General features: G+C 38.0%; 1 protein-coding gene across 1 annotated transcript in view; it reads right to left on the bottom strand.

Annotated features, from left to right (window-relative positions):
* Nucleotides 1-1,724: 1,724 nt before the first annotated feature.
* The window catches only part of banp (BTG3 associated nuclear protein), a 209,829-nt gene continuing 193,516 nt past the window's right edge, over nucleotides 1,725-18,037 (bottom strand). The window contains 2 exon segments of the mRNA NM_203864.1: nucleotides 1,725-2,407; nucleotides 11,086-11,229. Coding sequence (NP_989195.1) covers nucleotides 2,336-2,407; nucleotides 11,086-11,229 — 216 coding nt within the window. The 3' untranslated portion in view covers nucleotides 1,725-2,335.

Here is an 18,037-nt window from a genome sequence, read left to right as displayed (position 1 = left end):
GCTAATACCAGGTTTCAGCTCAGCAGCTCTTTTCCCAGGTGAGTGAGAGCACTGTGTCTGGCAGATTGCCGAGGGTACCAGATAAACAGCAGCTTAGATAACTGCACTAGGTTGGTGGGAAGTAGCTCCATTTCCCTGTCAGAACTGCACTAAAATCCCCAAAGAGAAAGAGAGAGATATGCAGAGTTGTCCCTGACTGAAGACTCCATTTGCATATCTAATTAACCCTTGTCTGCACAGACCGGCTGAGCCATAGGTCCTAATTTAGCAGTATAAAAAGTTTCATTTTATTTTTGTCTTTAGTATGTGGCCTAACGGTAACAAATTTTAAGTGGACAAGATATCCTTTGCTTAGTTTTGCTAGAAGTTCCATTTTGCCAGTTCCATTTTGTACTGTACACATTTAAATGATCACAAATACATAGATAAAATCGTTCAATTTCATATACATTTATGTGTGGGTGTAGGTTGCTCTGCTGTTCTGTGATCAGGCAGGTTTGAAAATGTCATCCGCGAATGCACCATGTCAGCTAGCCCATGTTCTGATCATTTGATTTATTTGTATGAACAACTGAAACTACATAAAGGCCGCCATGCCAGTTGTGGCAGTTAAAACTGTGCTGCTACAGTCTGAATGTTAGTAAGATGTAAATTGATAAGGCAACAAAATCGCTTAAATCTATTTTGGATTTATATTTTTTTCATTTGAGGTGCAATGGAAGGGTTGGTTGTGCTTTCATTTTTTATTCTGTCTTAGTCAGTTGCAAAAAGGGAATGAATAATTATTTTCCTATTGGTTTCACAGCTAGCTTTTCTGAAGGTGTTACTGGTTTGGCTTGTAGCTTAATGTGTTTTGTGTGTGAGTATAAGAACAAAAATAAAGAAGCCAGAGGAGTGGTGGCCGGAGAACATGAGTAACTGAGGAAATAGCCAAATGAATGGGGCCATAAATGGAACTCTATATAACAGGGGTGTCTCCTTGAGTTTTCTCAAGCCTGTACAAATAGATGTCATAAAACTAATTCTTTCTTCTAATCACAATTCAGCAAGAATATTTAAGAGACTGGGGCCTTTAAAACTGTGACTTCTCTTGTACAGCAGGCCAATGTAGTTCAGGGCCAGTGACACACACAGTAGGTACACCATGGATCTGTCTCATCTTAAAAGTGCACAGACCTGCAAGATCACCTTTTACTCTACTTTTGAATCTACCTACCACCAAAGAAAACTAGGTGTGTGCCACTGGCCTACATTTTGCCACCTTGAGTAATATGTTCAGGGTGGATGATAGAGGGTGTGAGGGGAGGTGTTCAGACTAAACAGAGTATGTAGCTTCTGACTGCATGGGGAGTTTTTCACATGTACTGCAACACTATATGACAAAAGTAAAAGTCATTTTGAGGGCTTTGTTGACCTTTAGTGAAGCAATAACATCATATGTGCAAATTATGCTATGAAGGCCTTTGTTTCCATGCTAACATAATGAAACTAGCCTTTTTTGTTTAATATTTTTCAGCAGCAGTATGAAATACTTTGGTGTTCTGAGACAAATGGAAAATTCCCATAGGTTTTGCTTCAGCAAAAGTATCTAAATTAAAATCAGCAGTTACATTTTGAAGAAGTTATTTAGCATTCTTGAGCCAAATGCACTAGTTGAAAGAATACTGTAATAAAACACAGTGTACACAGAGCTTGTCCCAGCCAAAAACACAGGAAAATGTGTATTATAATTGTTCACTACAATTTTTATTTTACCTTTTGTCATTCAAAGCATTGAAAGCAGATACAGATTACTTCAAAGCTAATATGAATTGCAAAATATTCACAATTTAGGGATGTTAAGCTTTAAATAACATAGTAGGCCTCTGTCATACAATAAGTGTGATCTCAAAACCTTGGGGAAATCTAGGGAAGGAAATTAGGAAAAACACAAAAGGAGAATTCTGCAGATAATGAAGACCACTGACGTTTCCATATCTGATAAGCAATTTTATCTTTTGGATATAAACAATACAGAAGATAAAAAAATAGCATATTATTGCGTACAAACCAGTTAAAGAATTTCCTTTCATCTGTCCCATTCAGATTTTAGTTGGATACTGAAAAACATTTTTACCGTAAGAATTGTCACCAGGTAGTAAATATGTTTTATTCTATGAAGGAACCATGGAAATGTTAAGGTACCTGACCAGGGTACCTGATATCCTACGCACATTCTAAGCAGTGGTTACTGATCACATTATTCATGCTGCAAGCTGAAGGAACATGTCGACTCTACACCGACCCAAATCTACTGGTCATTTTCTGGAATTGCCCTGATCTTTGACGGTTCAGACTACTGAATCTGGATAGACCCATGTTCAATATGCATTTCTGGCTGAAGTGCAGACTGTAGAGGTTCTACCGCCTGAAAACAAAAAGAACATTGATAAATACAGTTGGCAAAACTTCAAAGAAACACAAGGTTATTGCACTGCGTTATTTTAAACACTCAGTTTGGGCAAAAAACTCTTAAAAAATTGTCATGCATGTTTTATATCTTTATATAGCTTAGTCTGAAGGCCAATATGTGTGCACATCTAGCAGATTATTATTTTACCTGCTGGCTGGCTGCGTACTATGCATAAAAGCATGATACAAGAGCATTGTGCCCATTGCAAAATAGGGGCAAATGAACAATGGTTTGTGAATTGTCTCTATGTAAAGACTGCTCTAGTATATTAACAGTTTCAATAAAGTTTCAGCATTTCAGAATCTTAAAGCTTGGAGGCAGGGAAATAAGAAATATAAAAACCCGCAACATTGAAGCTTATAAAAGATGAGTTGAGTGTTAGAACTCCACAATGTTAAAGATTAAAGAATCTCCCTCTTACTTGTCCAATTCAGATGTGGTATACTGAATAAGTAACCATACAAATTGTTACCAAATAGTGAATATATTCTAAGTAACCATGAAAATGGCAGGGCATCTGCCATTCAGCCTTAAATACAAGGGTACTTTTATTCTGATTAGGTATTTTATTGTGCGTTAGCCTTCGAAGGGGCTGCGCTAGGAAAGGAACTTATCAGTACTGAGGAAGAGGGGTCTCCTGGGATCCAACTATTACTCCCTAAATCTCTTTAGAATTATGGTTAATAGTTCTAAAGGTGGCCGTAAAAGCTGACAATTGTCCTATCTGACCTGAAAATCGTTTGTAACCTTGCCAAACGAGTGGATCTTCACATGTATGGCCACCTTAAGGCACTGGTATCAGCATCTTTTACAGTTACCATTTAGGGTATAATGATTACACTAACCAATGAAAAATGTGTTACTATTGCATATAATTATTACCCAAGATGTCAAACACAAGACTGAAGAAATATATCTTTGTAACCAACTTTGGTAAGCGCTCTTTCTGAGATTGTCTTCTCATATGTTTAATAAAGGATTCCTGTACTGAGTCAAGGTTTGTGTCTCTAGTACACCAATATCTAAAAGGCTGGGTAGTTATAGATGAGGCCTGGGGTGGCTACAATGACTTAACGTGGAGCTAAAGAGCCCCCCTTATGCTATCCTAAAGCGAATCAGTCAGTCAGTGAATCCCAAACTAGAAATATGCAATGAAGGGAAGTAACATTATGCAAAACTTATCTAATAAACCGAAATGCCAGATATGACAAATGCGAGGAAAAACTAGGTTTTAACCTTTTCTTTATTCACCACAGTTAGTGGTCCCTCCCTGTATTGATCTGCACTCTGAGTTGTTCTAAAGAGCTTGATATTGCTCTCCTTGCTTTTTGTCAAAAGGTGGTACAAAATTCATAGTTTTGAATAAATAGTCACATTACTATTATTTCTTACTATTATTTCTTACTTAAAAAATATAAAATTGAAAAAAAAAAAACCAAAACCAAAAAAACAAATAAATAACATTAAGGCATACTGAACATTTAGCAGTAAAACTGAGTCCTAATCTATACAGTGTAAAAGGAGATCTTTCCCTGTCCACAGCAGCATTTACAATATCTTTAGAATGGAAACAACAAATGAATTTATAGGATAAAATACCTAATTAATATTTATCATCATCTAATGAGTGGGTTCCTGCTAAAAACTCTGCTTCGACCAAAAAAATGTCTTTATAATAAGTGTTGTTTTGGAAAATGAGTATTCTATAGAGTTCCCATTCTGTTTTAAGCTTTGTGTTTAAGCTTTTGAGCAATTTGTTAAACTGTTACTTCCTTTTTTTAGACTCGTGTGATCTGTTTCCAGAAGGTAATAAAACTCCTTTGAATTCTTCTTTACTTCGTCGTATAACTTTTGATCACACTCTTTACAATGCCTATTGCAAGCACTAACATCATTTTTTACTCTAGCCCAGGCTTAGGTTGATCTATTGGAAGAGGCTTGAAAAATTTAGCTGGAACCCTTCAGCTTGCGCTTAGATGTAAGGCACTGTCCCGTGTGGAGAAAGAACATGATTATAAATAGAAGTACATATTGATTCTGACTCATTGACGTTACAACCCATACTCTGCTAGAACCATTGTGAGAATAAAGAAAAATAATATAATGCAACTCATACACGGCGGAAAAAACTAAGAAACAAGCTGGTAACGTGCAAATGTCTATGTCATAACATTCATGCATCAAATGAGTAATATTTCCACACATTTAGAGAACACAATGCATTTTACTGACTGGAATTTTGAAAACCTTTTTCATGGGAAACTATTTTCTTGCACGTCATGACAGGGTAGGCATAAGATTTTGTCCTCATTAAGACATATCTCTGGCCTAAATTGGGGACACAGGAAACATAGGGATGAAGATCTAAGATCATGCAACCCAGAGGCCACGTTCAGTTCCACAGCCTGTCCAGCCTCTTCTTGTTTTCTCCACATACAGGAATATCCAATACCTTCTTGCTCTACTGAACCACTGGGGCTCTTTAAGGTCTATACAAATTATCACATCCCATAGCAACATTATGGGCAGAAATAAGGCTTGAAAGGGAAGTCAATTATCTGTTATCACCCGCACCCAGTCAAACTCTCTAGGTAGTTTACATAAGCATACTCCTTGTCTTCCCCCAGTAGCTGATCATTCAGAACCCAGGCTGCCTAAGACTATTACTATTCTAGCTTTTAAGAATATTATAGACAAAGATCTGCAAGGTCATTTTCACCACATCCAGGGTGGCCCATTTCTGACCCATTTTCTCTATTGCATGGTTATCAAAAGCAATGGAGGTATAGACAGAATAGGTACATACACAATAAAGAGGCAACTAATAGGTTCAAATTACACTCTGGCAGATGTCTTCTCATCCCAAATAGCAGATGCTAACTCAAACTGAGAGGTAGCTCTTGATGCAGCCAAATGATTTGATAAGGCAACTGACCTTAACCTTTCTTTGTAAGCAACTTTTTAGTGACCTGCAGAACAGGAGGTAAAGTAATTTGCTGCCTCAAAATAAGCCAAAGACATTGACTTTTAGATGCAGACCCTGTTTTTGTCCATTTAGTCAAGGCTAGAGGTCAAAAGCAGAGGCAGAAAGGTGCAGACAACTATACAGTCGAGGTATGCCTTTAAACAGGGGACACCCTGGTTCCCATCTTAAACTCCCACCAAGCCTTCTCAGTACAAAACACCTTCACCTAAAGACATGCCCATCCACAAAAGCATACTTTCATGTGGCCACCTAAAGAACTAATAACAGAATTCCTTCAAAATGCCTCAAACAGATTTTTTCTATTTTGCAGTAGAACAAAACCAAAGGTCTTCACCTTATTTTCTTTCATGGCCTAGCTTCCTTGGGAGTTGCTCAAATGGTTTAAAGGGTCCTACTCAAACATTTTTATTTTTCATACAGACTTTTTGTCAGGAAGTGCCACTTAAGCTGGAGTCAATACACTCAGCATTTATGATCACGGAGAACGAACTAATGATGCTAATACATATCAAGGTTGCTGCCCTTCTTATTCCCATCAATTTCAACCACCACCAGTTCCTTTAGATCTGTGTTGCAGCAAATTACTGGCAGTTTGCAGTGCATACCTTCAGAATTTCATTAGCTCCTCGCACCTTTACTAAGTTAATTGCGGTGCTAGCAAACCTAAGATTTACAGAAGTCAATTTTTTTAAACTAATTTTTAATTTTTTTTTGTTTACATACATTGGGGAACAATGTTTTTTCTTTTTTGCATATGCAGGTATTGATGGATTCCTTAGGGTCTGATTCTTCTCTAATTATCTATATTCTGGAAAGTGAGACAGGAGTGAGACAGGAGTGAGACAGGAAATAAAACCCTGCCCCAGAGGATGATTAACTTTTAACCTCTTAAGTGTTCAATCTCTAGCTGCAGGATTTTTTCCCCCATTGTACTTGTGTCCTTAATGTAGGAGAAACGATTTTATCACTTTGAAAACCCAGAGACAGATTTTTTTTCTGATTTTCCAAAATGTGAATTGTGTAGATGGCCCTAAGCAGAGCTATAGGTGGCCATACACAGGCCGATTGTAGCTGCCGATATCAGTCCCTTGGACCGATTCGGCGGCTTATCGGCCCGTATAGGGGCAGGAACGAGGGGCATGCCCAACAGATATATGACCTGAAACTGCCCAGATATCGATTGGGCAGATAAAAAGATTTAGTCGGAGGTACAAATCAGCCTCTGGTAAATAGCTATGATAGGATAACAGTTATCTAGGTTTGATTTACTTTATATAGCCTAGCCTAATGGCCAAATCATGTACCATTATCTGCTGGCAGCTGCTTGTGTAACAAACTCAACATACTAGCATTATAAAGTAGCACTGGATCCCCACCACAACAGATGCAAGTGATCTGGCAATGCTAATTTTCTTTTATTTTATCAATTTTTATATTCGGATGTACTACCTCTCTAAAAAGGATTGTGTCTTTCTTGTCAAAAACAGGTCTATGTATCCTTCCCTTATTTCCGAGAGCAGCAGAATGACTGAGATGTTATCTTTATAACAATTCTGTCACACTGGGCATAAGTTCTACCTGCCCTTGCAATGCTAAGACTCATGGTGAATGGTGGGACTGCCAAGTACTATGGTGTAATACAGTCCCCATCTGAGTGAAAGAAAACACCATATCTTGATGTACCTAAGCAACTAAAGAGTGTTGCTTTGTAAACACCCCTGGCAAGTGCCACTTGATTATATGGAAACTCTGCAGAGCACCCAAGTACCTCATGAAAACCTCTAACCTGGTTCTGATTTTACAGTTGTTAAAGCTATACAAATGAAGAGGAAAAAAACAAAGCTAAGCAAAGGAAGAGAAAAAACAAACAAACCACAAGAGTTTTAAAACATGGAATGTATGTATGTATGTAGTCATAACTGGCTACAGGAGCGCTGAGAGAGGAGTGCACATGTAGGGCTCATATATAAGAAAACAAGTATGTTTAAATCATAGAACACTTTTAAGCCTTTGTTTTGTCTGTATTGACTCTACTCTAAGAAAAACGTTTGTACCCACTTTACAAATCATTTATCTTAGAGTCCATATTGGAGAAGCACCCTCACATTGCCTATGCTCCAACAGAAAACAAGCTATCTGTTCTGGCTGAGAATAATAACTGTGATAAGGAGTCAGAACTTGCTTCTAAGATACCAGTGTAACTGGTACTAGGTGGACTGGAATTTGACTGTATTCCACAGCAAAGGAGGGAGGCAGAGAAGCACACTGGAAATCCTTTGCTGTTTTGCCTGCTGCCAGCATTTTGTTATTAAGGAATGGCCACAGTATCTAGATTTAACAGTTAAAAGCACATAGTGTGCTCCCAGGGTCGGTTTACCTTTTTCATGACTAAGCTGTGATGTGTCCACTCCACACTGACAGCAATAAAGAACCAGCCAGGTCAGACACATTGATTGTAACTTGTCTAGCATCTATAAAAAACTATATCCCTTCATACTAAACCTGCCATTTTTTTGCCTTCCCAAAGAATATATAGCTGCATGACTGTGAACTCAAAAGTTAACTCCTCATGGAGGAGTGGAAGATGTATAGCAGAAACCCCCAGCAGTGCAGAGATTAAACAATTTAGCAGACAAAACACTGTCATTTGTATAAACATTTACGCACAGAGTAAACAGATCCTGTGTGTAATCAAAGATAATATGCTTTAGAGGAGTCTCTTTGAATTTTGGAATTGCTTGCAATCTTCTGCTGGCTTTAATTGTTCACTTTTACAACCAGTAATAATAGCTTCCTTATTTATTGCAGGCTTCTTCCAGATTGATGTGTTTTTCCTTAATCTCGAGCATAATTTAAAGGTATTTAAACAAAATGGCAGTGTTACATACAGAGCTGCTGCTTGATGAACTCATGTTGTGTGTGCATACACGTTTCATTTGAAAGGAAACTTGCCTAATTAAAAGAAACATTTTAGCTGTGCCAATTTGTGCTAATTTTGGGGTTAAGGTCCCTAGCTATGATGGATTTATAAAATCCAGTCTATAAAAAATATGTTAAATGTGCTGTGTGTTTATATTAATGGCACACGGTAAGATTTGTTGCCCCAAAAACTGCAATACCCTCCTGAAAATGACTTGCCACAAGCAATATTTTTTTCTTAAAGCAATCCTAATGTTATCCTATTGCAAGTAATTTTCTGCCGCTCGCTGTAGTGCAGATTTAAAGGAACAGTAACACCAAAAAATGAAAGTGTATAAAAATAATTAATATATTATATACTATTGCTCTGCACTGGTAAAAGTTGTGTTTTCTTCATAAACACTACTGCGGTTTATATAAATACCCTGCTGTGTAGCCATGGGAGCAGCCATTTAATTTGAAAAAAGGCACAGGTTAATAAGCAGATAACAGATAAGTAGCAGATTCCCATTGTATTCTACACAGTTTATCTGGTATCTTCTTATGTAACCTGTGCCTTTTCTCCTTTTTTCAATTTAAATGGCTGCCCCCATGGCTACACAGCAGCTATTTCTATTAACTATAGTAGTCTTTCTGAAGCAAACACGCAACTTTTACCAGTGCAGGGCAACAGTACATTATATTTTAATTATTTTAAAACATTTTTATTTTTTAGTGTTACTGTTCCTTTAACTACGGGTAACAAATCTAAGGTCTATGACAGACGAGGAGATTAGTTGCCCTGCGACTGTCTCTAACGGTAGCGACTAATCTCCATGAATGCTTTGCTGCCGCAAGAATGTAATCACCAGTAGGAAAAAATCTTGTCACTCCAGTTTTCTGAAGTCACCCAAAGTTTCCCTACTCATATCAAAAACCTGTGTCCCTCCAGCCTTCTGAAGTTGCCCGAAGTTTCCTTGTTGGGTGACTCTGGAAATTCAAAATGACACGTGTTTTCCTACAAATGAGTTACTTTCTCGCCAGTAGGAAAGCATTCGAGAAGATTAGTCGCCAACGCTAGAGGAGATTAATTACAAGATGACTAATCTTGTCTGTCATAAGCCCTACTGTATGCCACTGCCCCTAGGTTCCAGAATCACTTCATTTGTAAAAACCGCTGTTCAGCTAGTACAAAAGGGTGAGCGCTATACTGACCACTTTCTGTAAGGAGAGTATATGATTTGATTCTTTAGCTGTGCCAGGAGGCATGGCATGAGGGTAGTTAAACCCCCCCCCCCCCCATTTTTATTATTAACCACATATTTATAATATTTATAAAGCACTAACATATTCAGACATCTCAGCAGGTTCATTAAGACTGGTTGCTCAGCAAGGCAATATTATTTATATAAGTTTGACTAAAAAGTACCCAAAGCAGATACCTTCTTTATGACCAATACACATAAAGTGCAGTATATGTAATAAAAATTCTAGGGATAGCTGCAGGTCACTTTCCACTGACACCAACAGAAAGAGCAGTGAATTACCCCTGGACTTCTATTGGTGTCTGAGAATGCACACTGGCCTTTTAGCACAAAGAGAACTACTTGCCCTCTTGCCCCCAATTTTTTCCCTCTATGGGCAAGTTCTTCCCATCATGATCATCCCCTGTCAAATTTATGCCACAGAACAGACTGCCTAAGGGCATGGCAGACAGGGAGAATAGTCATCGCGCGACTAATCTCCCCAAAATGCCATCCCACCGGCTAGAGTGTAAATCGCCGGTGGGATGGCATATACGGCAACAAAATCGCTGAAGTTTCCTCTCAAGGCAACATTGGCGATTTTGGCAAATCGCCATGCCGCGTATGCCATCCCACCGGCGATTTACATTCTAGCTGGTGGGATGGCATTTCAGGGAGATTAGTTTCCCCATCTGCCACGGCCCTAAATGTAACTTCTATACTTCTTTATCAGTAAAATAAACAAATCCTTTGAGGCCTCAAATAGAATGAGTGGGTGGCAGGATTTAATTAAACATAAAAATGTGAGACAAACTAAAGTCAACAATTTATATATATAAATGAAACAGAACAGTATTGTAAACAAATTATTAAAGATGGCACAGTATCATTTTTTTTTTTTTTTTTTTAACAATAACAACTTTAGTTTATTTAAACGATACCAAATATACTCCAAGGTGTTTTTTTCCATTTCCCAAGACAAGTGCCTTTGGTACTCATATATTAATAGAAAGCTAAACATTAGCTTGTGCCACTGACAGTATCAAAGATGGAGATGAACACAGTAGAAGCATGTGGCTTCATTTGACCAGAGTGGATGTAAACAGCACAAGCAGAGCATTCTAAGTGTAAGGTTGGAGATGAGATCTATCTCAGTCACCAAGCATGTTTCAAAGCTGCGAGTACAAATGGTGGTTGTCTGGCTCCTTATGACAGACCTCTGGAACTCAGCGGTTTGAAATTACACAGTGCTGGGCTTTAAAAAAAGGGCTGTGAATAAACATATTCCACTGTGCATACTCACTGGAGCTTGAGATTACAAGTGTGCTGTTTTTGTCTGTGCAGTAGATTATTAACCTTGCTGCAAGCCACCTGGGACTACAGCGATGTCATTTTAGGGAGACTTCTTAAATAAAACTCATGAACACCCCTATATAGGTGATTATATATACCTTTTCTTTATTTCCCCATAGAAGTTTTAAGCAGTATGAAATAATGCCACATACCTGGGCTGTTGCTGATGGCTCTGCGACTGGTGCAAGCTGAACATACTGGACTTGAATATCATTGGCTTGAAGTGGTGACCCATCAACCACACCAGCAGTTGGATCGGCAGAGGCTACCGCTATCAGTTGGGCTCCCTGAAGAACCTACACAAAGACAAGAATTTTAATTTAAACATTTCCACATTAACATAGTATCATAGTAATTTAGGTTGAAAAAAAGACAAATGACCAAGCTTAAGCTTAATGCCTGTATATAACCTGCCAAACTGCTAGTTGAGCCAAAGGAAGGCAAAAAAAACCCCCCTCTGAAGCCTGTCTAATTCACCTCAGAGGGGGAAAAATGTTTTCCTGACGCACTTGCATCCAAACCCCTTCTTGAAGCTATTTCATGTATCTACCAGCACAACTGATTTAGGGATTTGATATAGATGTTGAACCAGTCATGAAACAAAGTAATGGAAAGGATGCTTAGCCTGCTGATGTCATTCAAAAGATGGTGAAGTGTGCTTGTCTGGCAATCTCTATGAGACAAAGTTATAGGGGTTGGTAAATCTCAGTGAGCTTATCTAATTGACTTTATATATTGCTCAAAGATTACAGAGTTTTCAGCAGTAAAGAAGTTAAAAAAAGAATTCAGGAATGGCTCCAGAAAAGTATTGTATGTTTAATGCCAGCCAAATAAGCATACCACAGTAATGATTACAGGGGTGGAATTCCGGAGTAGACAACCACTGAGCATTCAGAAATGGCCAGGAAATATTGAGTGGCATGTGTATATAAAGCTTCAGAAATAGAAGGCAAACCTATAACCCTTTCACTACTATGGACCTGAGCAAGGTGAATCAAACTCTCGCCAGTATCCAGCAAATGGACAAGTAGTATAAAAACATTCTGCGTTTTTCCCATATTGAACGAGTCTACTGTAAGTGTATGCATGTTAATGAGATACAGTCTCACAACTGTAGTCGGAGGACCTGATCATGTCCTATATATATCCAATATATAAGAACATGTCATAGAAGTGCATGTCTTGCTTCTTAATGCAGCTGGAGTTCACTGCTAGATATGTGAGAGGGAATGCAATAATGCCAACTACTTTAATTAAGAATTCAGCTCTATATTATTGTGCTAGGCGGTATAACACACTCACAACCAAGGAAAAATACACAACAGAGGAAAAATTGCATAAAAAAATTAAAGTAAAATTTATTGTACACCATAGATTTACCATAGATTTAGAAAGTGGTGGTAACTGCAGGATAGGGTGTATATTAAGTAATATATCTTTTCTTATATTCAAGGCTGGCCACTATGCAGTCTCCAGATGATGGACTACCAGTAACTGAATGATGGGGATGGGATGCTATGGATTTAAACTTAAAACTGGTTGAAGAGATGCCAATTCCATTATAAATAATATAGCCACACAGAGGATATTTTGCCTTAGGCCAGAGCACAACAAAAGACTGTTCTGCACATATCAATTATGGTCAGAGAAAATAATGAAGTTCATTTTAATTGACCCTCTCCTGTACCACACTTTGCAGTTTAATCACAGACTATCCAGCTTTAACAGTACGAAAAAGTATTGTTGAATTATGAGATGGTTTGAAAACCGCATAAGGGATTTCACCATATTTTAAGTCTGTAAAGAAGGAATTATTTTCCAACGAGAGGAAATTTAAATATTAGTATTGACTTATTATCAAAAGTCCATGCCAGCTCCATATGTGTTTGGCTTGGAGAGAGCATGAAGCAGGCAAATTCGCTACTGAACATTCCAAGCAGGAGTATATAATATTATAAAAACAAAGCGCCCCTCTGTCTTCTAGGAAAGAATCCATACAACGAATGCACATGCTGATACTGTAGATCTAGAGCAAATATTTCATCTGATTTATGAGTAAAGTTCAAACAGGATTACACTACATACAGTGATGCAACATCATAACATCACTTTGAGTTTTCAATCTTACGGTGATTACACCAATGAAAGGATATACTACTTACAACTTTATGCCTGGTACACACAAGTATATAACAGAAAGGGGGGTGCAAAAATTCTCAAGTGCAATAAATCTGTTGCTGCTGCAATGCTGTAAAGATTATTTGCCCTACCTGTATAATTTAGTTAGTTTAACCACTAATGTAGCTATGTTGTCTTGAAAGCATTGTAGATGATTAGAGTTGTACTTTATAGCAGATGGCAGCCCATACTTTGACATTTATACTACTGGCAAAGAATGAACATATCTGCATTCATGTATCTCTTTTGGGGCCCATTTTTTCCCCATGCCCTCTTATTATTGGAAACTATAATGGAATAGTTAAAACATAAAGAAAACATGGTCTATACCAAAAAAAAAGCTAATGGTATTACTCGAGCTACACACATGGTAGCTGAAGCTATTCCATGTTAGATCCTTGCAAGGTTGATAATTAAATTACCATTATAAACCCCCTCACTAAACCCATTGTTGCAACTGTTTTGTTAAAAGATGTCTTTTATGCAGGAGGATTATATGTGCACTTATACTGCATTAAATTATTTTTAAAGGCAAACTAAGAGCTGGCAAACTTTCTTTCTCTTTGTGTATAATTAATGGCTTTTTGTCGTTTATAGCAGCTGGTCAACTCCAGATTGTGGGTTAGACCGAGCGCTGGCACAATAGTGTGTTTCTAGCAGCTGGTCAACACTACAGCGTGGGTTAGACCGAGCGCTGGCGACTTCTTTCTGTGTTTTGTGTACAAATTGTAGACAAATTTTGCTTCTAGCTGCTATGTAGCCTTTAAACCAATGAATCACTTTCATGTGTGTGCTAATGAGCTGGGGCTTAAAAGCTCCCTGCCTTTCCCACTAGAGTCTTTTTGAGCTAAAGGTAGGTACTCAGTCACATTGTTTTCTGGGGGACTTTATTTTAATTGCATCACAGACTCAAAGTCATTAGACAGTGTAGGACTCACGTACAATGAGGGGCCTTGACGTGGCACGTGAGCTTACATATTTTGGCCAAAGTGTGGTACTAACACCTCATTTTTTGTAAAAATTATTTTTAAAGGCAAACTAAGCACTGGCAAACTTTCTTTCTCTTTGTATACTGCAGTTTTGTCCTTGTCTTATATATATATATTAGGTTGCCCAGTCATAAGCTTCCTTATCACATTCTTTAGACCCCATATTGTGTTATAATCACGGCCTGAAAGAGGCAAAGCAACCAGACCAGGGATCCAGTGTAACATTAATGTGGGAATGGCTAATTCAACAAGGCTGTATATGGAATGATGCACAGTGAAGAAAATGTTGGCCTTAGAGCTGTAGTACTAAGGCAGCATTAGTATTTCCCTGAAATAAGCGTTAGATTGCATTGTGTCCAATATAAATGGATCAGAGTTCCCCTACATTAGTTTGGGGATATGGTATTTTGTTAAGGAGTTGGGCATCCCAGGGCAGGCACACCTGTTGTTGCAGTATGAACAGACCTCTGCACATTACAAGCTGGTATTTAAGAAAAGTTTACTAAATCTGAGCTGATGTACATGAGTTGGACCACGATATATTTACTAGACTTGCTGTTTACTTAAGACTTTGCTGCCCTCTAAAGGGGACATTAAAATTATATATATTTATATATACACTATATATAACTGAGCAAAACAAAAAAAAGAAAAAGTTGCAATACTTTGCCAACAAAAAAACATATATGCAATTTCCTTCAGTGGAAGAAATAACACCCTTTGCTCTAATATCCAGTATTACCTCAAGTAGTCTTATTACTGTCTACTCAAAAAAAACTTCCCCACTTCTTCAATAAACTGTGTTATGTTTTCTTTTTTTAGTGATTCCTTGGTGTATTTGCTCAAAAGTTTATGGTCATTATCAACTTGCAAGGTCCACTTTTAGTTGAGTTTTCATCTTTTGACAGATGGTCTCACATTATCCTTGTAGTGAATTCTAGGATGATGAGCTGACCGAGCCCTAATGCAGCAAACTATAACATTTTCAGCACCATGCTTTAGAGCTGATATTAGGTTCTTCTGGTGAAATGCTGTCTTTGGATTTTAAATATGTCTACTGATCCTGGGGCAAAATAATTTATTGCCTTGTCTTAGTCTAGGTGTTAATGGGCAAATGTCAGTCTTCCCATAATGTTTATTTAAACAGCAAAGGTTTCTTCAGGCATGCATCCCACATAGATCTAAAAGTTGCTGCCTCTTTCAAATGGTAGACTCATGTACTTTGACATCAATACTGGTGAGAGCTACCTGTAGGTCCCATGATGAATTTTTAAATGGATGAAGTTGCTACTTGTTTCAAATCTTCTACACTTGAAAATAATCTTCCAAACAGCGGAATGGATGGTATCCCATTGTTTGGTGATCTTTTTAATTCCCATTCACATACAAATATATAACCATCGTTCTAAAGGTTTGAGAGATCTCTTTCACTGTAGGCATGTTTATACTTCACACTAAGGGGCAAATTTATCAAAATGTGAAATTTGAGTTCACAATAGAAAAATTCACCCACTTCCTATTTATTCGTATGGGATTTTTAGAAGCCTATTTATCAAATAGTGAACTCTCACCCACTGATAAACCTGCCCCTAAAAGTTCAACTAAATGTAATACTAAATGTCTGAGATTTATATAAGACAGGTTCCTCCAAGCTCCGAGCAAATGACAAATATAGGGTGTACTTCTTTCACCTATGAAAATTATAAATGGACTACAAATATAATTAGTAAATTATATTTGTTATATTACCTTAATCTATCAATATCGTTGAAAAATTAACTGTATCTTAGGAAATTCAAATACTGCTATGGAGCGAAGTGTACTCACTTTTTCCTATGACTGTATTTACAATTTTGGGGGTTCATTCAAACAGCAGTGTCAGAAGTGTCAATACCTTTTTCATATAAGGAGACAGTGACACCCAGTGCAAATTCAATTAGGTCTGTGCCTGTGTTACAGCCACAGCAAGGTTTTCCACAAGACAGGGCACTTTTCAAATTCATGTAACAAATTAAAGTTCATTCTACTAAAACAGACTGTTTCACAGACGGTATCAACCCTCAGGAAACCTCCTCTTTGCGTAAGTCACAAATAAGACCACTCAATTTACTGGTGTTAGGTCACACTGAAACTCAAGGGGTATTTTTATATTCTTTATAAAAATTTTGCTGCCTTTATGAATATGACATTATCCAATGCATAAATTTAAATATACACACACACATATCTACAGCCATATACATATATATACAGCATGCTGAACTTACAAAGATTTGCATCATTGTGCACGAAGAGTACTTTTTTCACAATCTGTTTATTCTGAGATATGCACGAAGGCTGTTCGTGCAAAACAATAATATGCATTCCAAACCCTATATTACAGAAAAAATATTTTAAATCTTAAGGCAGAAAATTCCTTTTTCAATCATATATACAAGGGTGTACTTATTTTAGTATCAGTGTGGTGTAAATTGTTTCCTTTCAGCCATAACCAAAAAGCATCTGAAAAGGATTAACCACTGTGAGGGTAGGTAGGGAGTAGGGGTGCAGGAAGGCAAGCTGTCTCTTTTGGCTGAAACAAAGATAGTTAGTCTTACACAATGGAACAAAGACATAGAACAGACTGGGAACATAAAACCAAATAGGGCAAGACGCTGACCTCCACACAAATTGTTAATAATTGGCTACAAAGAACGTTGCATGTTTCACAACTTTATTCATGTAAATGGCAAACATATGGTGTCTGTCACAGCACAGGTCTGATCCTATGTAACTGCACAGTGCAGCTCTGACGAAATAGACATGAGAATACTGATTGTTAAAAACCAGTTTCATGTAATTTAGGAAGCTGTGGGGGCAGAAAGGGTGCTACCTGGTGGGGCAACGTGCTTTGAGCTAATATTTTTGCCTTTGGCAAGCTGTCTACATTTTACATAAAACAGGCTCAAAAGATATTGAATATAAGCTATTATAGAATCGTACAGACAAGATTGGTCAATTATGTAGTAAAGAGAGGAAACTGAAGATCTTGCACTTTTCATTACTGTTTTACCCAAGTGCACTGGAGCCTTAGGCCTTATACTCAGTAAGGGTGAAGACACACGGAGCTACAAGTAGCAGCTACTTGTCGTGGCTACTAAAATAGACAATGCTGATCATTTACTGATAATTGCCTCTACGTATGTTTTAGCAGAGGCAATTCTCAGTATTGTCTATGGCAGGGTATTTTCTGGAGTTTAGTAGCCTTAAAAAAAGTAGCTGCTACTAGTAGGCCAGTGTGCCTTCACCCTAAAGGTTCCCATACACAGGCCGATAGTAGCTGCCGATATTGGTCCCTTTATCTTCTCCCGATATCGCCTACCCGTAGGTGGGGGATATCGGGAGAAGATCCGCTCGCTTGGCGACATCGCCAAGCGAGTGGATCTGCCAGTATATGGGGACCTTTAGGTAGGCCAGTGTGCCTTCACCCTAAAGGTTCCCATACACAGGCCGATAGTAGCTGCCGATATTGGTCCCTTTATCTTCTCCCGATATCGCCTACCCGTAGGTGGGGGATATCGGGAGAAGATCCGCTCGCTTGGCGACATCGCCAAGCGAGTGGATCTGCCAGTATATGGGGACCTTTAGGGTTTTTTTCTGCCTCAGATAAATCAGATAAACATTTAATGACTCTTATTTGCGTGTATTAATGACCTGCTGGACCAGCACACATCTTATTTGCTTCCACACATTTCACTACACAGATGCTTATAATTTAAACAATGATTTTCCTTATCATTCCTGAATTCAGCAATGCCAGATTAGCATAATGTTTGTGAAGGATAAAGTAGCTGCATCTGTGTATATTGTATCCAGCCATGTAACAAAGCTAGTGGTTTTCCCCTGAACCCCAACAGTATATTTTATATCAAAGCTGAATGTTCCATGAGATCATTCT

Source organism: Xenopus tropicalis, chromosome 4 (genome assembly GCF_000004195.4).
Source record: "Xenopus tropicalis strain Nigerian chromosome 4, UCB_Xtro_10.0, whole genome shotgun sequence".
NCBI lineage: Eukaryota > Metazoa > Chordata > Amphibia > Anura > Pipidae > Xenopus > Xenopus tropicalis.
The sequence above is the reverse complement of the archived record's forward strand: the minus strand, read 5'-3'. Positions and strand labels throughout refer to the sequence as shown.